The 24882-nt window shown below is 49.2% G+C and overlaps 1 protein-coding gene across 1 annotated transcript in view; it reads right to left on the bottom strand.

Moving 5' to 3' along the window:
* LOC147725326 (uncharacterized) overlaps positions 1–24657 on the bottom strand; it is a 36942-nt gene extending 12285 nt beyond the window's left edge. The window contains exons 1-2 of the mRNA XM_086964435.1: positions 24474–24657; positions 22512–23504 (exon numbers count right to left, since the gene is read on the bottom strand). Of these exons, the coding sequence (XP_086820561.1) occupies positions 22512–23504; positions 24474–24657 (1177 nt within the window). The remainder of the gene's footprint in view (positions 1–22511; positions 23505–24473) is intronic.
* Between the last annotated feature and the right edge of the window lie 225 nt (positions 24658–24882).

The following is a 24882-nucleotide window of genomic DNA, read 5'->3' as shown; positions in this document are numbered from 1 at the left end:
GGGCCCCGATGATGAAGCATGCCACCTACCAGGTAAGTTTCCTAAAACATCGTGCAGTTGTTTGCATTTTTCTTGATCCCCCTTTTTGCTAGGTTTTTGTCACCAACAATGTCTCCATGACCTTGCAAAGGATTTTTCTACCTTCCTGAACCTCAACACAAGCAAGAGTAGTAATGGGGGGTGCCATCTACAAGATTTATTTTAAAAAAAAGTAAAGAAAAACCTAACCCCTGCTACCAACCCTTATAAACCCTCATAATACCCTTCTCCTTCCCTAACTTAACAAATCAGTACCTGGCTACCTCCCATCCTCCCCCAGCACCCTCTGCAAAACCCTCCCCCACCTAAACAGATGCACAAAGGCACGCATGTTCTCCTATCTTGCTTAGATCTTTGTACACTTCAGAAAGTTGGAATAATGTGGGTGAAACCGCCAACTGCCTTTCTGCTGCCACACTAGTGTCTCTGGAGAACTAAGCAATGTGACAAAACTAAGGTCGAAGCGAGCTTCAAAGGGTGATGTCACTATAGTGGTTAACCACTTTGGCTAACCACTGTTGTGACATTACTCCAGTAGATAACGAGATTCTGATCTGGTTGTTCTTAGTAAATGCCATATACAGCACATAGAATTATAGATTGGTAACTTTGAATAGTGGTGATATTTTTCATCATGGGGTTCTAAATAATGAGAATGAGGTCCATATTCTCTCTGATGTCACTCAGAACTCAGAGATGAAAAATATCCAATGTTCAATTTTACCCATATATAATTGTATGATACTTATGGTCCCAAAAATCATCTGTCTCTGCACTGAACTGCTAGCAAGGGTAAAGGAGTAATGTGGGTTCCATATATTAAATGGTCTCTCCTCCCAGCCCCAAATAAAAAAAAATACATGGCCTCCTTCCGCTCCATCACTGCCCCACCTCCAACACTCATTGTGCCTTCTGTTCCCTCTTTACATGAGCTTTGCCCCTTGAATTCCTGCTCTGCTCTATCAGGCTCTCAGAGGGTTCAGCCAGAGCAGGCATGAATTGGATTATGACATAGCAATGGTGGTTAACAAATTCTGTTTGCCAATGATGCTGGTTATATTAGTGAATTGCTGAATTATAAATCCAGTCATTTATGCAACTGGCTCTCTAGGAGAGCCCTACATAACATCCATAATAACCTCCTCTGTCAACTATGATTCATTCAAAAACACCTCCTTTGCTGCTAGTGCCTTAAAGGGATACACTGACCTTCATTATACACTACTGCAATAGAGGTTTAACAGCACTCCCTACAAATACCACAGCCAAGCCTTGAAGAGTCCAGAACGCTGCCGCCCATCTGAGTGTCAGACTGAATTGCATAGCTGCACTTCACCGATCTCTTTGTAAACAAAGGATCGAATTCAGACTCCTGGCTTGGCGCACAATGCTCTGTATGGCGAGCCACTTCCTACTGCACCAAACATTTGCTGCCTCATCTGCTGACCATATACCTAAGGTCAGACGCCAACAAGTGCAATGACCAAGGCAGAGAGTCCTCTGTAACGTGTATCATTCTTTTCTGACCACTCACATATTCCAAAAGGCATTTCATCAGTAACTCTCTTGAAACCGTGCCTATTAAGACTGACTTCGATCTGATTTCCCTTTCTCAGACCTGTTTTACCGTTCTTTTATGTTCCTTAAGGCAACCGCTGAGATTCATCAGAACTATACAAATGGAATGTGAAAAAAATAAAATACAACAACCTTTGTATTATAGGCCTTTTTAAAAGATTCATTCTCCAGCTCTCAAAATATTTATTGAAAGTGTGCTGCCTATTCGTTGTGGTTTTCTCCAGTTAGTTTTAAATTAACAAAAATCGGTCCTCGACGGTTTGCCTCAAAACATTATCTCAAGATAATTTAAATTGTCCGGAACATTTATTTTAGTTTTTTTCCCAACACACTGTGCTGTGTCAGTTTGCTTTTTGCCAAAGATTAGTACTTTCCACTTTCGAAAATTATTTGTGAGTTTATTCTGTACACAATTCTGTAATAAAACATCTAATGCGCTTTAAAAGCTGATTTGTGTGCAATCAAGGAGCAGCGCCACATTGTCGTATAAAGGGGAGCAGAAATATGCATGCGTCCCGTTTGAGGCACATGTGGCCCTTTACCCACTTTGGCCAGTGGCAAATTAATAATCAATTTAACTTAGAGAATAGTAATTACAATCCCCGCTTTAGTCTTCTATTGGTATGAAACTTCTGATAAGATACCATGCTGGTCAGACCCAGCCTTGACAGTGGGAAAAGTGCAGTTGTATTAATTTGCAGAACTCCAGGGCACAGAGGCAGCTTGATGACCCATCGCAGCACTGCATAATCACAGCTACAATCATCCCCCCACATCAGGCCTCCATATCCGTCCTCATTAATGCCCTTATGCCAGAGGATACTCTTAATGTCCTGAATAATACAATATAATACTTGGATATGAATAATTATCGGTCTGAAGACAGGTTTCCAAAGCTGGGCTAAGCTGTAGAAAGTACGCCAGTTAATTTACGGAATGGTAACTCCACAATTATCTTCTCCAATTAAGCACGAACGCTTTAATTCTTCATGAGGCCTGCTGAACAGCATTGAGATATAATCAAGACGATGTAACCCTGAGGACCACCGAGCTAATCCTTTTTTTCACCAGGCTAAGCAAGGTTGAGGTTTTGGACATGATTGCATTAGGCACATTAATATTTAGCTATTATAGTGAGAAGAGAATTCAATGAATGAATAGAAGCGTAAACAGGGCAATTTTCTGCTACACTACAAAATGGAGTAACAACATGAAACACTTTGCATGTTATTTTTTTAGTTAAGTAGTTGGGATTAAATAACATCATTGACTTTTTTTAAATACAAAGCAGAAATACAAGGTTTACTTCATTTTTGTAGATTTAGAGGAAAGCGGTAGTAATGCCTGCACCTCTGCACACTACTTTTTCTGTTCCTTCATCATCTTCCATCATAATGTAAATGTTCAGATTACATTCGTTTTGTAATTGCTGATATTCGCATTGCAGTACATTTAGACCCAGAGTTACAGTAAATGCCACAGACGAGTCTTCTTTTGACTCGCACCCTTAAACAATTGAGGTTTGTGACAGTCTCAGTGAGAGAGCACACATTTAACAGGGCAGGATGGTGCAGCTATGGGAGACCAAAGACAGTAGATGCTGTGGGACATCACAGGATATTTCTAAGTTTAGTTCAGCATTTTATCTGGCATTGAACATAACCTACAACATAATGTATGTAGCCCATACCTTTCCCATGCCACACAAAACGTATAGCACACACTTCTTGAAACTACGTTAAGTTACCACTAATTGTAGGAGACTGGATCAGCACATTATCATAACTTTAATACCAGATATCATTTCCGCCTTAGTAGCTTATGGTCTATCAAATCTAAGTCTTTTCTCCTATCTTTCAATGTATCATTGCATAATATTAGCAGGTGGCTAGGCTTCATCAACTATCAACACAAATAAGATTTTTGCGCTGCTCCCCCTGTAGCGGCAAGAAATTGTGTAGGAGTTGCCAAAAGTACTCCCGTCTCAAGCATGGTGGCTGCCTGGTGGCGTACAGTTCAGTGTAGTTCAGAGTTCTCATTTAAAAAAATTAGATCTTCGTGCCAGGCAGTGATTATTGGTGTTGGGCCACGAGCTATTTCATGGCCTCTTGTCTTTTGGCCAGCAGCGGTGCTGTAGCAGCGAACTAGAAGATTGCTTTGGAGAGATCCTTCACATATCCCAACAAAGTCACTAGAGGATCCGGCAACATCTGCAGGTCAATCTTTCTAGAGAGATCTGGACTTGAATCTGGACGCCCTTATGCGGGGACAGCCCCACGCAAGTTGAACAAAATCTGCTTCCGAATGGCCACGGTGCCTTTTCCTGAAGATGTAGACTATAACACTTATTGGAAGAGTAGTTTGCCTTGTGTTGAACTTTGTAATGGAAGGTCCCATGCCGGTCATTCATTCAGACTTTCCGGGTTTATTGACAGCAACATTTCCATTGCGCTTCCGAAATCTTCTTGCCCAGGATGACCTCTCATGTTTCTTTAGTTTTAAGTGGGATTTTGGGGCAATCTGCTATTGCCATATAATATAACTTGGATGCAAACTGTTTCAACACTGGGGAAAAGGAGCATATTAAATTTGGGGCAGTTTTGAAGGTTTGTGTGAGAAGCCATGTAATGTGAAGTTCATTGTTATTTTTATCTGTGATATCAATATTTGTCCAATGATGTGCCCACACTTGAGACTATGTAAACCTCTAATGCATGGAAATTCGTACCCCGAAGAGTGACTCCAACTGGATACCTGTAACAGTGGGAGTGTGCTTTTTTTACCTGCCTTTGAGATGTTGTGGCATGCTGGACGGGGGGTCAAGCTTTTGGAGACCTCCCCTAGGTACTTGGGTTGTGCTGAAGTCTTCTGGGCTTGCTTGCTTTTGGTTTTCTTGGGCTTTGACCTAACTATCTTTTTTCCGGTGTTTTTTTTATTGGCTTCTTCTATTATTGGGTTAGAATATCTTAATGCAGGGGAAGCTGGTGTGAATTCCGCATATGGTAGGGGAGGTCCCATCCTTCCTCGCCATCAGCATTGTGTGGTTATCAGATTAACTTCTTCAAAGATGGCTCATCATTCTAACACTGACTCTCTTTCGTCTTTCTTTTTTCTTGCATATTTAGGGGTCCATTAGGATTTCGGGCGGTGGCACCACCGCAGTGCCACCACCGCGGTGGTAGCGGGGCGGAAAAACAGCTTTTCCCGCCCGCGAGCAGCAGAACTCATGTCCAACACATTAGGATAGGTAAACATAGGTCATTTCCCGTCCGCCGTGGAGCGACACACACCGCCATCAAAGTGCGCCCGCCACCGCGGCGGGGGGGACAATCGAGACTCTCCGCCGAGCCGAATGACGTCATCCCCGCTCGACAAATTAGGATGCCCCAAACAAGCAGACGCACCGCAGCGGAGATACCTCCCAGCCTGAGCAGGCGGAAACTCGACAGCGGAGCAAGATAGCCGAGACCCGGTCCTGAACTCCATGAACCCAGCCCTTCATATGCATCCGGTGATGTTCCTCCTACAACACTATCGTCAGATGCAGGTACGCAAATACACATATGCAACACACAACACACAGGCCGACACAGGGTCCAATCACCACACAGACACCCTGCTGGGGGACACAACACATCCACATGGGCACCCACACATCATCCACCTCACAATAAGGCACCCCTCAGCATCCGGGACACACATCGACCACCAACCAGCAGCAACGTCCTGGTCCCGGTCACGTAACCACTGCGGTCAACACATGGGCACTATGCAGAAGGCAGGGCCACTCCAAGGCATGCGCAGGGCACAAACACCACAGGGACACACAGCCCCCTACCACACAGCAACACACCCCATCAACCCACAGTCCAGGTGCCAATCCTGTGTACTCCCATGCACACCAACAAGCACTGCAACAACAAGCACAATACACACTCTCTGCACCATACAACACACAACCAGGCAGACAGTCACTGCATGAGTGGCGGACAAGGAACACACAACACCACTGCCACACACACTCAAGGCTCACAATCCTTGCCAGAACACACACACACACACACACATACACACACACAAACAAACACACACCCTGGGTGTAGCCACAAACACAACACACACACAGGGATGCCTCAACCGATGCCTACACAAGAGCAGCACACAAACAATACAGGAACACATACGGAACTCCAACAGAAACACACATACCCTGTCAGCCAAACTGGGGAAAATCAATGGGAGAAAAGAAACAACAGGAGTACACAACAACATCACTCAGGAACAAAACACACACACCATAACACAAATCACACAAGAAGTGCATCTGGACCAACACACACAACCACATCAAACCCATCACAGATGCACATGAAACCTCAATCAACAAACACCACAAGACATCAGGGGATGCACGTCAGGCAATGCCAAGGCCACATACACACAGCACCGCAATCACAACAAGCATTGTCTGCATAACAAGCATGATTGACACAACCACATCACACACCACAAAGCAGCACAGCACAAATACAACACCACACCCAGGAACTGAAGCAAAACCACACCCTACATCCACACATCCAACAAAACAACTACATATGCACCACTCTGGGATACAAGAGCACAGCCACCTCCACCAGAGTACTTGCCAGCACACACAGCTGAAGTGCATATGACCACTACAGAATCACCAATAGCACAAGGACAGCACACATAAACCATTGGGGCAATGTCCAGCGTGGAACAACACTTATGGCCCAAGAACTGCACCACAAAGCACAAGCCCACATATGAAGTGATGGGGAGGCACACACACATGGAAACCAAGGGGAAAGCTGACATCTAAGTTAAACAGGCTGCATGTCAGTAGCAGACATGTAAAGGATGAACCACACACAAATAGAGGGACGGAACACCCACAATGGGCAAGCACAAGTGGCACACAAAGGGGATGGCCTAAAACCACACACACCATGCCATACAGGAGTGCAAAAACCACCATGTGCCTGCAATGCATGACAAACACAAACCAAATGGCAGTGTGGAGCAGCAGGGCCACACAGTTCACACAAAAACACCCAAGACACTTTGAGGATCAATCATCATCATCAAATCTTTATTTCGGTTAAAACAAACGATAAAAGAGTCATACAATAGTACAAAGCAATCTCCTAAAACATCCATCAAGTTCAAGTAATATCAATGGCTGGGTAGGGAAAAAATAGCCAAATTGGCACATGAACAAGCCATGGTCCTAATGCAAATTCATCTCCAAGGGGACTCACAGTTTTATCAGGCATTAAAAAATACTTTTTAGAATCAATCCATCAGATTTGTGTAATGCAAGCATAAATGAAGAAGGGAATACAATATTAAGAGTTTAAGGCAATAAATATGAAAAATAATGTTAAACAGATGTTAAAAAGATACCAGGTAATGTTATTGATTAGTACTACTGACATTTGTATAAACAATACAGTATTAAAATCCTATACAATTGAAGGGTAATACATCCATTAGATATTGAGAGCTAAATAGTACTTCGATGGCAACCCACCTCACTACACTTAATCTAATTTGATATATTTAATTTAGTGACTTATCCTTTCTCGGCCTGCTATTACAGCTACAGTTTTAAGCCTAGCCTTTTCCGGACTATTGCCACTGCAAGAAGAAAGTGGCTTACGCTAAAGACATTAGTATGTGATGTGTCACCTAGAAACACTCTTTCCGCTTCCTTAATATGTCTGAAGCCTAAAAGGCGACAGATAGGTCTTATCCATTTTTTCCTAATCTGTAAATATGCCGGACATACGAATAGAACATGAGCCTTGTCCTCACTGGTGCCAATGTCACACAGTTCGCAAGTTTCTAACAAACCATTCCCTGAAGAGCCCTTGTTGCAGGCCCATTTTGATGTGTTGGATCTAATTTGTAGAATGCCATAACGAAGTATTTAAGTATAATGATTTAGCCATAGTAGGCAAACTTTCGTCCATGAAACATTCAAATTTACTTTCAACTTTCACATAAAAAAACTTAAGGGTGAGTGCTCAAATTTTTGGGCTTAGTAGGACAGAGTTTTGGATATATTACGAATATCTTTTCCTCAGTAATTATTTACAAGACGCGGGATCAATCAAACATAACACTGATGTGCAACTCACACACTTTGTACACTCCAAACTGACAAACACAACAAGTAGGAGTCACACACAACACCATGGACACACCAACACACAGCACAGTGCACAACAAACAGCTCACACAAGTGCATACAATCCCCTACCCAGGGCAAGATAAAACAAACAACAGGCGTACAACTATATGTGTGTCTCACACAATACAGGGGCACACACACATCCACTAGACTCTGACACCCTTCACACTACACACCTCTGCTACACCCAACACCACGCATGTCATGTAGGCCATGGCACCAGGACCAATGCCCAACACAAGATGATCATACGCGTACAAGGCTGGGCACACAGAAAGCAATCCACACACATACTTCATGACATATCCCAGCCTGCTTCGTTACATTTGCACAGCATCACACCCTGTGCTGGCAGTGTCCCCCAAGCAGACAAGTGAACAGTGTAGGCAACAACTGCAACTCACAAACAAGATGACTGCATGCCAGGTAAAATAGCCATCACAGATCACACAATTTGCAGGCTCAGAATGAACTGAAGACCCTGTCACCCCTGCCAAAATGATTACGGCTGCAAAGAGGCTTGCAATGCTGAAGTGATACATGAGGCATGGTGCACAGGCAATCAAATGCGAACAGAAACAGAACTTCAATCAGCAAGGACACCGACAAAACACACCAGCAGTAACTGTATTTATTCACATATTGCACAGATGCAGCCGTACAACAATAGTAGACAACAACAAGGCTCAAAATGATGCTAAAATGCTATATACCATGCACTGGTGACTCGCAAACAGGAAGGCCAGTGTCCAAGGCACAGGTAAGAGCACAACACAGCAGAGGAGCAGGGCCAGTGTCCATGGCAGGGGACAGTACAGCACAGCAGAGCAACAGGGCCAGTGTCCATGGCAGGGGAGAGTACAGCACAGCAGAGCAACAGGGCCAGTTTTCAAGGCACAGGTGAGAGCACACCAGAGCAGAGCAACAGGGCCAGTGTCCAAGGCAGGGGAGAGGCCAACAAAGCAGAGCAAAAGGGCCAGTGTCCATGGCAGGGGAGAGTACAGCACAGCAGAGCAACAGGGCCAGTGTCCATGGCAGGGGAGAATACAGCACGGCAGAGCAGCAGGGCCAGTGTCCATGGCAGGGGAGAGTACAACACAGCAGAGCAACAGGGCCAGTGTCCAAGGCAGGGGAGAGGCCAACTCAGCAGAGCAACAGGGCCAGTGTCCATGGCAGGGGAGAGGCCAACACAGCAGAGCAACAGGGCCAGTGTTCATGGCAGGGGAGAGTATAGCACAGCAGAGCAACAGGGCCAGTGTCCATGGCAGAGGAGAGTACAGCACAGCAGAGCAACAGGGCCAGTGTCCAAGGCACAGGTGAGAGCACGACACAGCAGAGCAACAGGGCCATTGTCCAAGGCAGGGGAGAGGCCAACACAGCAGAGCAACAGGGCCAGTGTCCATGGCAGAGGAGAGGCCAACACAGCAGAGCAACAGGGCCAGTGTCCATGGCAGGGGAGAGTACAGCACAGCAGAGCAACAGGGCCAGTGTCCAAGGCACAGGTGAGAGCACGCCACAGCAGAGCAACAGGGCCAGAGTCCAAGGCAGGGGAGAGGCCATCCCAGCAGAGCAACAGGGCCAGTGTCCATGGCAGGGGAGAGGCCAACACATCAGAGCAACAGGGCCAGTGTCCACGGCATGGGAGAGTACAGCACAGCAGAGCAACAGGGCCAGTGTCCATGGCAGGGGAGAGTACAGCACAGCAGAGCAACAGGGTCAGTGTCCATGGCAGGGGAGAATACATCACAGCAGAGCAACAGGGCCAGTGTCCATGGCAGGGGAGAGTACAGCACAGCAGAGCAACAGGGCCAGTGTCCAAAGCAGCGGAGAGGCCAGCACAGCAGAGCAACAGGGCCAGTGTCCAAGGCAGGGGAGAGGCAAACACAGCAGAACAACAGGGCCAGTGTACATGGCAGGGGAGAGGCCAACACAGCAGAGCAACAGGGCCAGTGCCCATGGCAGGGGAGAGTAAAGCACAGCAGAGCAACAGGGCCAGTGTCCATGGCATGGGAGAGTACAGCACAGCAGAGCAACAGGGCCAGTGTCCAAGGCACAGGTGAGATGGATGTATGTCATTACTACGCATGCTTTTACAACGCATGCCTTTACCACGCAGGTTTTACAACGCAAGTCGTTACAACGACTTGCGTTGAGGGGTGCTGGATGGTGAATAGTTTAATTTACTATTCCAACTCCAGGCCCCGTGGATAGTAGGGAAGGTTTTGGATAGTAAATTAAACTATTCCCTATCCTACAGCACCCCCAGCACAAGTTGTTGTAACGACTTGCGTTGTAAAAGTTGCGTGGTAAAGGTACTGCGTGGTAAAAGTTGCGTTGTAAACGCTGTTCCTCGGTGAGAGCACGACACAGCAGAGCAACAGGGCCAGTGTCCAAGGCAGGGGAGAGGCCAACACAGCAGAGCAACAGGGCCAGTGTCCATGGCAGGGGAGTGGCCAATACAGCAGAGCAACAGAGCCAGTGTCCATGGCAGGGGAGATTACAGCGCAGCAGAGCAACAGGGCCAGTGTCCAAGGCGCAGGTGAGAGCATGACACAGCAGAGCAACAGGGCCAGTGTCCATGGCAGGGGAGAGGCCAACACAGTAGAGCAACAGGGCTAGTGTCCAAGGCACAGGTGAGAGCACAACACAGCAGAGCAACAGGGCCAGTGTCCAAGCTTGTATACAATGGTCAGGACTAGCACACCTGTATGAGGCACAGGTGCATGAGGGGGATGTCAACTCACTCCTGGAAGTCATGCAGACTTGGACCTGGCTGTGTGTCGGTGACAGCAGGCCCACTTAACTGGGGTGACAGAGCCCCAGGTGATGTGGGGCTAACAGTGGCTTGGCAAGCTGGAGGGCTGTGTGGACCAGGTGGCATAGTGGCACGTGGAGGTGGAGTCATGCAGACTTCTGACACAGTGTGGGTGGGAGAGGTTGGAGGGGTACCCTTCCACTTTTGGAGAATATGAATTGGCTTCCCTGTCTTGGGGTTGATGGGAAGTGTTGATGAGCCAACAGGCACACACACCAACTATCCCACACCAGGTGTAGACACTGGCACTACCTCTGGTGATGTGCTGGATCCTGCGGAACGCTTGGTCTGGCTACGCCTCAGGACCTACTTCCCCTCTTTGCCTGGTGTACCCCCAACAGTGCCCTGCTTTGCGGCTTTGTTCCAGGGGTGGTGTCTACAGTGCCCTCCTTTGCTTTTTTGCCAGGTGTTCCCCCTACAGTACCCTCCTTTGACTTCTTGGCAGGGGTGGTGTCTACAATGCCCTCCTTTGCCTTTTTTCCAGGTGTTACCCCTACAGTGCCCTCCTTTGGCTTTGTGCCAGGGGTGGTGTCTACAGTGCCCTTCTTTGCCTTTTTGCCTGGTGTTCCCCCTGCAGTGCCCTCCTTTGACTTCTTGGCAGGGGTGGTGTCTACAGTGCCCTCCTTTGCCTTTTTGCCAGGTGTTCCCCCTACAGTGCCCTCCTTTGACTTCTTGGCAGGGGTGGTCTCTACATTGCCCTCCTCCACCTGCTTAAATAGACTCAGAATTGGGGTAGATGTGGTGGGTGGATGTGTCCCTGTGCTCTTCTTAGGTATAGCTTGGATAAGGCTTATCTACATGACACTGCTCTGAAGCCCACAGCGCTGCTGCTAGTATCGCTTTTAAGGCGTTCGTGCTTTTTTAACTTACTATTCCCGTTTTTTGTATTTACTTTGTAACTGATTTATTTGCCCCCGTTTTTGATTCTGCACTATAGCGCTCACCTGCACTATAATTTGGTCATTTCCACCGCTGTTGGGCGGGCCACTACCTGTTCTTGAAGTTCGTCGGCCATTTTGGGTGTAGCTGGGGACGTTTGCGGCCATTTGATTTAGCACTCTAGTGCTCACCTGGGCACACGAGCTCCCTACTTAATCATCCCATGGAGACGCGCAGCGGTGACGCACAGCGGTGACGCGCAGCGGGCGCGCCGTATTTGCTCCGGAGTCGAGCCAGAGTCCAGCCCGTCTGCGCCCGTCCGCGCTAAGGAGGCGCCTAGCGCTAGAGAGGACTCCGTCTCTTCGCTGCCTAATGGAGGTATGTACTCTAGGGAGGAACTGCTGAGTGTCCGGCACACGCTTTCATACTGTGCTCTGGACTCCATAGATCAGCTCTCCGGTCCTTTTTATTGTGCCTGTCAGAACTTCTCTCTTATTAAGCCGGCTCCTATTGCATCTTGTATTGAATGCATTACCTCGCCCCTGACCTTAGCTTCCCACACCATTCCTTCCACTTCAAAAGACCTTATTATCTGGAACATTAATGTTAGGTCACTGCCCAAGCACCATTCGGAGATCTATGATCTTATTACGGATGAGTCTCCGGACATATTTTTTCTGACGGAAACTTGGTTACAGGACGATGATACGGCGATAGTTAATCTTGCTCTGCCTCCTGATTACTCTATTTATACCCACAATCGTAAGTCTAGAGGGGGGGGGGATCGCCGCGATTGTTAAGTCTTGTTACCCGTGTACTTGGAAGGTCCAGAATGTGACTGGCTGTGAAAGTGCGTATTTCCGCATAACAATCAGCCACCACTTTACATTGGTTGGACTGCTGATCTATCGCCCTCCAGGCAATGACACTGCCTTTAGAAATAGTCGGCTCGCTTGCAATGGGCTCTGCGAATTTCTGTGTTATTGGAGACCTCAATCTTCACTTTGATCTCTGTCAGAATTCTACTATTAGCAACACTCTAGCAGATTTGGAGGCACTTCAGCTCCACCAGTTGGTCTCTTACCCCACGCATGTAGGGGGACACATACTAGATCCTATCTTCACGAATTTGACGATGGCAATGGTGTTGCAGCCAAGCCCAGTGGCATGGTCCGACCACTTCCTGGTGAAACTATATATTACGATCAAGGATTTGCCTTTTAAACCTTTAGATAGAGTTGTCCTAAAGCGTCCCTGGAAAACACTTAAGCTAGAGGAATTTCATTGTCTGCTCGAGGTTAACCTGCCGGTTCAGTTCATCGATGTCGAAGCTGGGTATGATCTCTTCTGTGATTGAATCACTGAGGCCCTTGATACTCTAATTCCTGCCTCCTGGAACGGAGTCCGTTCTTTGGAACCCAGTCCATGGTACGATGATTCTCTTCTGCTCTTAAAGAAAACTTGCAAACAAGCTGAAAGGCACTGGCGTAAGTCGTATGAGGTAGGGAAAAAATACTGTATCTCTCTAGGGTTAAAAGTTATCATAGAGCTGTATGCAGGGCCCGTGCAGCATATTACGCTAAAGAGCTTAAGAGCAGTCCTAACCCTGCCAAGCTGGTCTTTAAAGTTCTTAAATATCTGACTGCTAAAAGAGCTCCCGCAGCGGAAATTTGCTCGGTGTCTCACTGTGAAGACCTTGCAGATTTTTTCTTGGAGAAGGTTCAGACAATGAAGTTCAAGTTCAATTAGTCTTTATTTCGAATAAAAAATTCATAAAAGACAGCACAATTATGTTTTAAAAGCATTTTCACATTATAGCATTGTACATTGGATCCCCCGATACATAAAAGATGGAATACAGCATTATACAAGCATTAAAATTGATTACTATTAAAAAAATTAACTTCAGACAATCTATTGTTCCTTTACCAATACTCCTTCTGAGACTCCTAGGCTAAGTATCAAAACTCCTGAGACTTTTGCCTCCCTCCCTGCTATCTCAGCGGAGGTGTTTCACAGGCTAGTTATTAAGGTGAAATCGGGATCCCCGCTGATCCCCTCAGACCGGCGCAATTCAGAGAACTATCCACCTCTGTGCGTCATTTAATTAACCTGTCTCTATCCTCTGGCTCAGTTTCGATTAAATGGAAGCAGGCGGTGGTCTTGGGTTGCGAAAGTAGCATAGGCCCACGTCAATGTCCTCCTGTCTGAGCATCTCCAAAGGGCAAACATTCTATACCCTTCACAGAATGGTTTTCGTGCCGGCCACAGCACTGAGACTGCCCTTCTCTCAATGACGGAACACCTGCGGGCCGTGCTCGATTCTGGTCATACAGCGGCACTGGTGCTTCTTGACCTGGTCTCGCATCCGATACTGCTGCAACGTCTTAGAGAAGTTGGTATCTGCGGCCTGGCACTAAAATGGTTCCAGTCCTTTTTGACTGACCGTTCATTCCAGGTCGCCACCCCACCTTTTGAGTCCAAATCTTATCCTTTAGAACTTGGTGTGCCTCAGGGGTCGGCTTTAAGTCCCACACTCTTCAACCTTTATGTTCACCCGTTGGCTGCGGTCACCAAACAGTGGGACATGACCATCGTTTCCTACACTGACGATACGCAGCTGGCGGTTGTGCTGAGTGGGAAGCCAGACCTTGAGGCTCCCAGGTTCAGAGCAGGGCTCTTCGCAATGGCTGACTGGATGACAGCCAACTGTCTTCAGTGGAATGCCAAGAAGACTGAGATACTGGTTGTTGGCAAACATCGTGACAGGTGGAGTGATGAGTGGTGGCCCCCCGAGCTAGGTGTTACGCCTACCCCGGCATCAGAGGTAAAAAACTTAGGGGTCTGGCTAGATTCTGCCCTTAGTTTCTGCGCTCATACCAAAAAAGTCGCTGCCACTTGCTTCGGGATTCTTCGAGGACTCAGACCCATCTTGAAGTTCTTTGACGCCGCTACTAGGCAGTTGGTCATTCCGGCCACCATTCTGTCTCGGCTCGATTACGCCAGTTCGCTCCTGTTAGGGGCAAACCGGGCGGAAATCGCCCGGATGCAGCGCATCCAAATGTGGCGGCCAGAGCACTGGTGGGGCTTCCGAGGTTCTGCTCTGCGAGTGCAACCATTCGGTCTCTTCATTGGCTGCCTGTGGCACAGAGGATCGATTTTAAAACTCTGTGTCTTTCTTTTAAGATCCTCAAGTTGTCCTCCCCTCAGATTCTTGAGAATCTGCTCATCCCCTATGCTCCCTCTCGCTCCTTGAGATCTGCCTGTCAAAATTTGGTGGTAGTGCCTCTGTTCAAGTTGTGTAGAGTTGGAGGCCGATCCTTCCGGGTTATGGCGGCCAAACTTTGGAACTCGCTTCCGCCCCATATCCGTGCATTTGACAATTTACTTGCATTCAGGAGGGCCATTAAAACTCATTTGTTTCCTAAGGCTGTTTAATTTTTTCCCTTCTTGCTCCTATCCGTAATCTGTGTGGCGTTATGTGTGTTATCTGCCTGTTCAAAAGCGCCGGGACACCCCTTTGCTGGGGCAGCTGTGCGCTATAAAAATCCCTATAACATAACATAACCCCTGATATGCAACACCTCCTCAGTGGATACAGACACTGCATGGGTAGGTCTGTGTGAAGTTTCAGTGACAGGAGAGTCTTTTGCTGGTGATGCCTCTGTGGCATGTGAGCCTGATGTCTGCCTCATTGATCGCCTGGCCTTGATATTCCCTGACTGGCTCTTGTCTGTGCATTATGGCGTGGCTCTGCTCTTCAGTGGGGGTGGTGTCTGTGGGATGGAGTGCCTGGGTTGTGTCTGTTGTGTGCTCCTTGTGCTGTATCTTTTTGGTGATGCAGGTGAACTGTGGTCACTGTCACCTGATGTGGCCACTGACTGGGGGGTGGACCAAGGCACCTGAGCTGCAATGGGAGCATGTGCCTGTTGAAGGGCAGACATCACTGTGGATGACAACACCTGGACTGTACGGTGTAGCCACCCACCTCAGAGTATATGCCCTCCATGTATGCAACCACCTGGCCTAATTTCTTGTCATGGTCACTGAAGACATTGAGCGGGGCGGTCTGGCCCACACAGAGCTGGCGTAGGAGCTCTACACACTCTGCAGTGAGGGCAGCAGGGGGGAAAGGTGCAGGGGCAGTGGTGCCAGGAGTGAATGTGACTCGTCCCCTCTTAGAGACACGGATACGGGCAGCCCCAGAGGAATTGGATGGGAGGCTGGGGACTGGCCGCTGGGAGGTAGATGATCATGCAGACTCCCCATCCCCTGTGCCTGCCAGCATGGATGCATCCCCACTGGCATCAGACGATGTGGTACTCTGTGTCTCAGCCACGGATTCCTCCGGCATACTTCTGTCCCCCTCAGATGCGCTGGTGGGCTCTGTATCACTGGCCTCCTCTGCAGCTGTAGTGCTACTCTCGCAACCACTGGGTTCGGGCTCATGTTCCTCCGTGGTCTCTTGCGAATCTGCATTAGAGAGAGATACAGGGTTGTGTAAGTGTTATCATCTGGTCACACAAATTCAAGGAAATGCACTACAGGAGAGGCCCACATCTACATTATAACCACCACCCCCTGCAATCACTGTGCAGCTACACACAACATAGACCACAACAGTGCCTGCAACGCTGAATATCTGCCATGAGGGAGCCATGTTGATGCCACACAGCACTACACACTGCCCGTAGATGAAGTGTACCACTCACACAAGTTAGCCTGGCCACACCTTGGGACATGATGAGGGTACAACACTTGTAAGCATGGGCGAATTTTGCAAATCTGGCGTTCGCGAATTTCCGTATTTGCGAACTCGCAATCCGCAAAATCTGCGAATTCTCGCGAATTTGCGGATTCTTTTGTTTTTATAGTGTTCGCAAGGGTTTCTGCCAGTTCGCGAGGATTTTGTACCAGTTCGCAATTGCGAACTTACTTGTCCGCACGCAACGGTCGCGACTATGTTGTTTCTACGTCTGGTTCATCATCACAGGTTCACAGCACCCTCTGTTTCAACACTGCCACCCTCTGTTTCACCCATGCCACCCTCTGGTACATCAATGCCACCCTCTGGTTCATCATCATCACTGTAGATTATGGGGGGAAAAAGCAAGCACACCTGCCCTGCTTCAACTGACATGAATTAATTTGGGGTTGATTTATTAATGTGTCACTGTTTTAAAATTCCAGTCTGGCACCTGCTTCCTTATCTGTAATTTGCTTTCTGTTGCAGTGCATTTTTTTTTCCAGGACATTTGTGTCCTACTTGTAGCTATTCTATGATCCGTGAGGGTCAGAGCAGGGTCATACAATTGTTGCAACTAGCAACTGAACTCTGGAGGGGCCCCAGTCAGGAAGCACTACAGGGAATGGTTACCAATGATGAATTTGAACTTTTGCACCTGCTGAGTGCTTTCAGTTTAGCAAAACTCGTTTTTCTCCAGAACAGCAAATGTAATGCCCCAAACAAACTTACTTGTGAAAGTTGATTTCTAATCCAAAAGTGATCCAAAGAAAGTCAAAAGGCCTCAAATCCAAAAAAGGGCAGGCAAATGTCAACCTGAGGAGTTATTCTGATAAAAATCATCATTTTCAGAAGGTCTATGCTGCTTGCTAGTGGATTTCTTGTGCAGAATTGCAAATTTTGTAATTTCGCGAGTGCGAGATTGTTGCTGCCCGCCGCACCTACATGTTCACAATTGCGAACTTACGCCGCACGCCGCAAAATTGTATCACCAAGAAAAAAAAATCTGCTGCGTGCGAATTTGCGGATTTTCTGTAAATTCGCGAGCGTTCGAGGATCGCGAATTTACAGAAAATCTGCAAAATCCGCGAGCGGAACGGACTTTCCGCCCATGCCTAAACACTTGTTACCTCTAACAGACCTTAAGGGAACAGGAGGGGACAACATACACACCTATTAGGACATCACAGTCCCCAATGCCACGTAGGCCATAGCAAGCACCATGTGGTAATCTGGGGCACATGAGTTGCAGATGTTGGGGCACAAACCATCATGGTGCAGACAAAGTTGGCATACATGAATTCACATCAGCATGTGGACACTGCTGTTCACCCCATAAGAGATCACCCACACCATCCCAACGCTCAATGACCATGTTGAGCCCAACACATCTGGCAATGGGAAAGTACAGCAGGGAGTATCTGCTCAGTAAGGCCAGGGTGGCACAATACCTGATACTAGCACTCATCACAGCAGCCACTCACATGACACAGCACAGCACAGCAGCACACGCACATCGCATGGCTTACCGCTGCCACAGGCCCTGTACATATGCATCCACTCCAAGCAATAGTCACGCTCCCCAGATACTCACCACCCCTGCCTTGCTGGCGATGCTCCTTCAGACGTGCATCCAGGTCTGGACGAGTCACTGCCAAGATGCGGCCCATCCCTGGAGCCATGCTGCGCCGTGCCAAACGCCCTGTGCATGGTAGCATCCCCAATGTCATCTCAGCCACGGTTTTGGCAAGCCGAATGATATTGTCTCATCTCTTGTGGCAGTGTGTTCGTCGGCGGTCGGATACGCCCAGGGCTCGCACCTTTGCTGCAATGGCCCTCCACACGGCCTTACGCTGGTTTATCTTGAGCTGCATGTATGAGAGAAAAGAAGGGTTAATGACCAGTTCCACAATGTCAGTTACCAATATCTATCAGTACAGTAGCAAGACCCAGACTCAGGACCTATTGTAACCTCCCTCCATCCCAAACTGGGGGACCCCTCACAAGGGCACTTTGCATGCCCCACACAGATGTGATTGCATGCACATATTGGGGCGTGGAGGGTCCATGAAAATCTCACAAATGCAAGATGCATCAACATAATATGCATCGACAGATATGTGGAAGTCTGCAATTACACAGGGCACAGATGTGGCATATCTAATATTCAGTGGGAAGGAACTGGTGCAAGGAACATGTAAGTCTGGTGGTGTTTTTCGTTTGTGTGGGCAGCCACTGTTCTGACTGTCTGGGTCACACTGAGTCAGACAACAGGGGCACACAGAAATACTCACACAAGCAATTACTGTCATGGCACCTACATGGCAAACATTTGGTGGCTCTGTATGGCTGACAATGTTACACTCCCCACTCACACATACAGGCGCAGGCATGGGAAAAAGTGACATTGTGACACACACACTCCCTCGCCCTGGAGACAGCTTGTCTGTCAGTGTTTGACACAACCCCACACCCTCAGGCATATACTGCAGCAGCACAACTACACGTCTGACACTCCCTGCCCGACAGCTACCTTCATGGTGACATACCACAACATTGGGACCACCAAACAGCCTTGGGTACTGTGCCAGCACCTTGTCCACAAGGACCTCTAGCTCCTCACTGGTGAATGGACTGGCATGGATCTTCTCTGTCCTTGCCATCCCTGTGGACATGGAACACCTGTGGCGGAAGTGAATGGTGAGGGGTCCCAGGCAGCAGTCTCAGGAGGCAGCAGCAGGAGAGGGTCCCAGGCAGCAGTCTCAGGAGGCAGCAGCAGGAGAGGGTCCCAGGCAGCAGGCTCAGGAGGCAGCAGTAGGAGAGGGTCCCAGGCAGCAGTCTCAGGAGGCAGCAGCAGGAGAGGGGCCCAGGCAGCAGGCTCAGGAGGCAGCAGCAGGAGAGGGTCCCAGGCAGCAGGCTCAGGAGGCAGCAGCAGGAGAGGGTCCCAGGCAGCAGTCTCAGGAGGCAGCAGCATGAGAGGGTCCCAGGCAGCATGCTCAGGAGGCAGCAGCAGGAGAGGGTCTCAGGCATCAGTCTCAGGAGGCAGCAGCAAGAGAGGGTCCCAGGCAGCAGTCTCAGGAGGCAGCAGCAGGAGAGGGTCCCAGGCTGCAGGCTCTGTGAGCAGTGGAAATGTGAGGCTCACTCCGACAAACTTAAAGCCCCCTGGGGTCGTCTGTAAGCTGCAAAGCAGCACCAATTGGTTGTCCAGGTCTGCCTCTTTCAAAATCATCCAATGACCGCCTACGTGCTGGCGGAGCACACCTTCCCCGATTTTCAAATCTGCATCATGCCACCATGATCATCGCTCCCATTGGCTGTAGGCAATGCTCCATGGCAGTGATGCACCGCGGGTGCCCGGGGTGCGCTACCGCGATGGTGCATCATTCAAATGTATCCAATGACCGCCTCCGCGGTGGCGGTGCACACCTTCCGGAATTTTCAAATCAGCATCATGCCACCACGATCATCGCTCCCATTGGCTGTAGGCAATGCTCCATGGCGGTGATGCACCGCTGGTGCCCGGGGTGCGCTATCGCGATGGTGCATCATTCAAATGCATCCAATGACCGCCCTTGTGAAGGGGGTGGTGCTGGTGTCACACCGCCGGGGACAGGCGGTAAGTACCGCGATTGGCGCTGGCGGAGCATGCCCACTGCCATGTACACATGTCCATATGCCAATGGCTTTCGCACTTGTGGAGGGGGTGGTGCTGGTGTCACACCGCCGGGGACAGGTAGTAGGTATCGTGATTTGCGCTGGCAGAGCATGCCCACCGCCATGTACACATGTCCATATGCCAATGGCTTCCGCCCTTGTGAAGGGGATGGTGCTAGTGTCACACCGCTGGGGACAGGCAGTAGGTACCGCGATTGGCGCTGGCGGAGCATGCCCACCCCCATGTACACATGTCCATATGCCAATGGCTTCCGCACTTGTGAAGGGGGTGGTGCTGGTGTCACACTGCCAGGGACAGGCGGTTGGTACCGCTATTTTCATAACCATTAATGGCTATGTCAATCCTGAACACTGTATCAGTACACAGCAGCAACATGGTGAAGGGCACATCATTGTACACACAATGCCTTACTTCCATGCCATCCACAGGTGGACGCACGTTCAGTGTGACACACTTCGGTCTGTGGTCCCTGCCATGTTACTTGTGCATTTCATGGCTGATGATGCTTGACACTCTTGAGCTGGTGTTCATGATGTGGTACAAATCCATTTGTTGTGGGTCAGTGATGACCTTTGCAAGGCTTGTGTCACTGCATTGTATCGTATCAGACTGGTACATTCACAACAGCTCATGCACACAACTGAACGTTTTCCTAATACTGTGATCATTGTGTTGATGGATGTGTGCAGAGTTTACATGATGCATTGAGGTGTGACAGGTACAACAGATGGGTATGATACAGACATGGTAATTTCCAAAACATTGGCGGATGTTGCAGCACCTTGCCTGCACATGTAAATTTTGTTCTCCAGTATGTGAGCCTTCACATTCTCCAATGTGTTTGTGGCACTTGTGTATTTTGAGTGGAGAGGTGTGCCCTCTGTGTGTAACAAAAGGCCAGCCATGTAACCTGGTGTGCCATGCATCTCTCAGGCAGTCGCTGTTTTTCCATGACATCATTGATGGTATGTGCTGTGGCCATCTCATGATGGTTGTCACTGACATTTTCTATTTAACTTCTCAACTAGGAGGAGGCCAACTCTCCTACGTCACCTGACAGTGCTGGAGGACATGGAGAATGAGGCAATAATATGAAAATTCCGCCTGGCTAGACCAACACTGAAGATCCTGCGGGATCTATTGGAGCCTTATCTGCAGCCTCGCCGTCACTATCCTACGGCATTCACACCCACATGCAAGGTGATGGCAGCACTCCACATTTTTGCGACAGGATCCTTACAGGAGACCGTGGCTAGCCCAGGAGGGATGCTGCAGCCCATGTTCAGCGTGGTGCTGAGGTATGTTCTTGCTGCCATGATGCTGTATCGGAATCGCTAAATTCATTTACCTAGGGGAGGAGAATTGGCTGCCGTGAAGGGGGACTTCTATCCCCTTGGGCGCATCCCACATGTTGTTGGTGCCATCGATTGCACCGATCTAGGTCTGGTGGATCCACAGGCAACGGAGCACATTTATAGGAACCGCAAACATTATCATTCCATCAATGTGCAGGTGGTGTGCCTTGTGCACATGACCATTTCTCATGTATGTACGAAGTTTCCTGACTCTGCGCATGATTCGTACATCATGAGGAATAGCATGGTGCCACGGATGATGGAGAATCTGAATCCCGGGCGTGCTTGGATTGTGGGTGAGTATGCCTACTGATATGGCGTGCTGTGTGTTACCTGATGCACTCTGGCTGTGCAATATTGCAATGGGTGTTTCTCATTCACAGGTGACTCAGCATATCCCAGTAGGCCATGGCTGTTGAGCCCCCTCAGGAATCCCAGGACCCCGGCTGACATCCGCTACAATGTGGCCCATAGCAGGACCCGACGGGTAATCAAACGGACTTTTGGCCTGCTGAAGTCAAGATTCCACTGCCTTGACAGGACCGGAGGGGCACTGGCATACTCACCTGGGAAGGTGTGCAAGATCGTTGTGGCATGCTGTATGCTGCACAACCTGGCCATCCACAATAGGGTCCCCCTGCTCCTGGACGATGGTGAGGAACCAAGGTCACCACCTGCTCAGAGACCTGAGTCCAGTGAGGAGGACAGTGGAGAGAAGGAAGGAGTAGACCTGTGCCAGCAGCTTATCGACCGCTACTTCAGTTGAAGGTGGGTGATGAGGTACAACGTGTACATTGTCTGGTGTGGTTGCTGTTGTTGTGAAGGGCTATGCGCGGATGTAACCGACAGGCACACGTTCAGTCACCTGTGTGTGGTAAATGTGACATTGACGTTCCATATGGGGACGTATGGTGGACCCTATTTGTTCACACCAGCAGCCCATTGTCTAGTAAGCCTGTTGTGTCTTGTGTATGTTTTGTGTAGTGTTCTGCCTGTGATGCCACAATGAGGCCAGTGACTGTTGTTCTGTGTTGTCTCCCTAGGTGCTACAGAGCAATCATGCACTACAAACTGTTCAGCATTTAGACACATCATGGACCTTGTCAACATTGTAAATATTGCACTAAAAACGATACTGCACAAAATCTGTTGCGTCGGGTATTTTATTTTGACAGTGGACATGTGATTTGTGTGGTAATATTTACATGACAGTGGGGAAGGAGCAGTGAGCTGACAGTCCTGTTGGATGAGATGCAAGAGTAGAGTCCACATGGATGTGGTGACCCAGTCCAACAGACAGGTGCCAATGCCAAGGAAATGTGGTGAAAGACAGTCCAAACAGTCAATGCAGTAGGGAAGAGGGTTGTCATCACTGCTGGCTCCTTGACTGGCGTGTGGCAGGTGTTTTGCCTCCAGAGACTCCCAGGCTCTTCTTTGGATGCCCCCTCGAACTTTTTGGCTGGGGGGGCCTGCTAAATGGCCAGCGGCGTGAGGGGACTCTCTCCTCTCTGTTGGCGCATGGGAGGATGGTGCACTGTCATCCTGTGGCACAACAGGAGGGGACAGAGGTGGTGGTTGGGACACAGGCCTGTCCCTCTGCAACGCCACTTGCTGGCCCATGAGGTCCACCATCTGTCCAAGGCGGTTGTCGATGGACCTCATCAGCAGGATGAGCTCCCTTAAAAGTTCATCCAACCGGCCACTTTGTCCCTGGACCTCTTGGTATGCCTTCACTACTCTGGTGAAGTGGTCCAGGGATGGTGTCCACTCCTCCCGAGGTCTGGTGGTGACCCTGACCCTCCCACCTGCTCTGCTGCCACGGACCTCTTGCCTCTTCACTGTGGGTCCACGCATTCGTTCCCTGCCCTCAACAGTTGTTGCTGTGGCCTGGTCCTCCCCTGAGATAGGGAGGGTGCTGCAGGTGGTACTGGTGGTAGTAGTGGTAGTGGCGGAGGCGGTGGCTGTGGTGGAGGCAGAGGCCGTGACAGCAGGGGTCTGCTGCGCTGTTGTTGCAGCAGACGTGGTGTTGGGAAGGATGGGGGCCTGGCACCTCTGGGTGTGTGTCACACCAGATGGGCCGGCCTGGAGCTCATCGTCCAAACTGTCCTGGTAGTCCACATCTGAGAGTCCATGTGCTGGGGGTGGAGACTGGCTCTGCTGGTCATTGGTGTGGTCCTCAGCAGTGAGTTCTTCATCACCTGTGGAGTAATGGGGGAATGGTCAGTGTTGTGTACTGTGCAAGTATTGTGCCAGCTGCATATACAGGACTGTCTTTACACTACACAAATATGAATTTACCAGTAGTACAATTCATGGCAACACTGTGTGTAATTTCATAGTGCAGAGGAGCATCATTTACTCATACATGTTAGATCTTAGTGCAGTGCATGCAATTGTTGCTGCGTTTAGGAATGCAGGTCTCCCCCACACACACATCAGGAAGAGTTAAGATAGCTACCTACCTGTTAGGTGAGGGTGAAGAGAGCAATGGCTGACACATGCTCCTGGGTGGGCGAGGCCTCCATGCTGCTGGAGTTTGGGCCAGGGGACATGCTGGGAGTAGTGATACAGGCCTCCTAAAACCAAACAGTGCTCCATAACAAGATGGCTACCTACCCGTGAGTCTGTTTGTTAAACAGTACAATGGCTGACACATGCTCCTGGGTGGGGAGGCCTGTATCCTGCTCAGCTGTGGGACAGGGGGCATGGTGGGAGTGGTAGTGCAGGCCTCCCTCCAACAGACAGACATCACAAGCAAGATAGCTACCTACCTGTTTGGTGGGGGTGTAGAGTGCAATGGCTGACACATGCTCCTGGGTGGGGGAGGCCTGTATCCTGCTCAGCTGTGGGACAGGGGGCATGGTAGGAGTGGTAGTGCAGGCCTCCCTCCAATAGACAGACATCACAAGCAAGATAGCTACCTACCTGTTCGGTGAGGGTAAAGAGTGCAGTGGCTGACAAATGCTCCTGGGTGGGGGAGGCCTGTATCCTGCTCAGCTGTGGGACAGGGGGCATGGTGGGAGTGGTAGTGCAGGCCTCCCTCCCCCATACAGGCCTCCTAACAAGATGGCTACCTACCTGTTGTGTGAGAGTGGACAGTGTAATGGTGTTTTGGTATTGCAAGGAAGTACTTCTCAGAGTGTTGTTTGGCATTTGTTTGTACTTACCAGCCTCTGCTCCCCCAGCTACTCCCGTGAGACTCTCAGGAAGCAGTATGGGAAGCACCTTCTCCTCCCATGGTGTGAATGTTTTCGGTTGGATGGGAGGGTCAATGCCATTCACGTTCGCCAGCGTCCGGTTCTTACTCCTCCTCTCCTTGACAACCCTCTTGAGATCATGCCACCGCTTCATGATCTCCTTCTTGGATCTTGGAGTGGTCCCTACGGCATTCATCCTTTGGACTATACTTTCCCACATTTGTGTCCTCATGGCTAATGGTGTTAGTTGGACCAGGCTACCAAACAGTTGTGGCTCTACTCTCACAATCTCATTGACCATGACTGTCAACTCACTCTTGGTGAATTTGGGCATTTTTTGTGTTGTCATGGTGTGTGGTGGTTGAGGTGTTTGTGGTTG

Source organism: Lissotriton vulgaris, chromosome 3_2, assembly GCF_964263255.1.
Source record: "Lissotriton vulgaris chromosome 3_2, aLisVul1.2, whole genome shotgun sequence".
NCBI lineage: Eukaryota > Metazoa > Chordata > Amphibia > Caudata > Salamandridae > Lissotriton > Lissotriton vulgaris.
The sequence above is the reverse complement of the archived record's forward strand: the minus strand, read 5'-3'. Positions and strand labels throughout refer to the sequence as shown.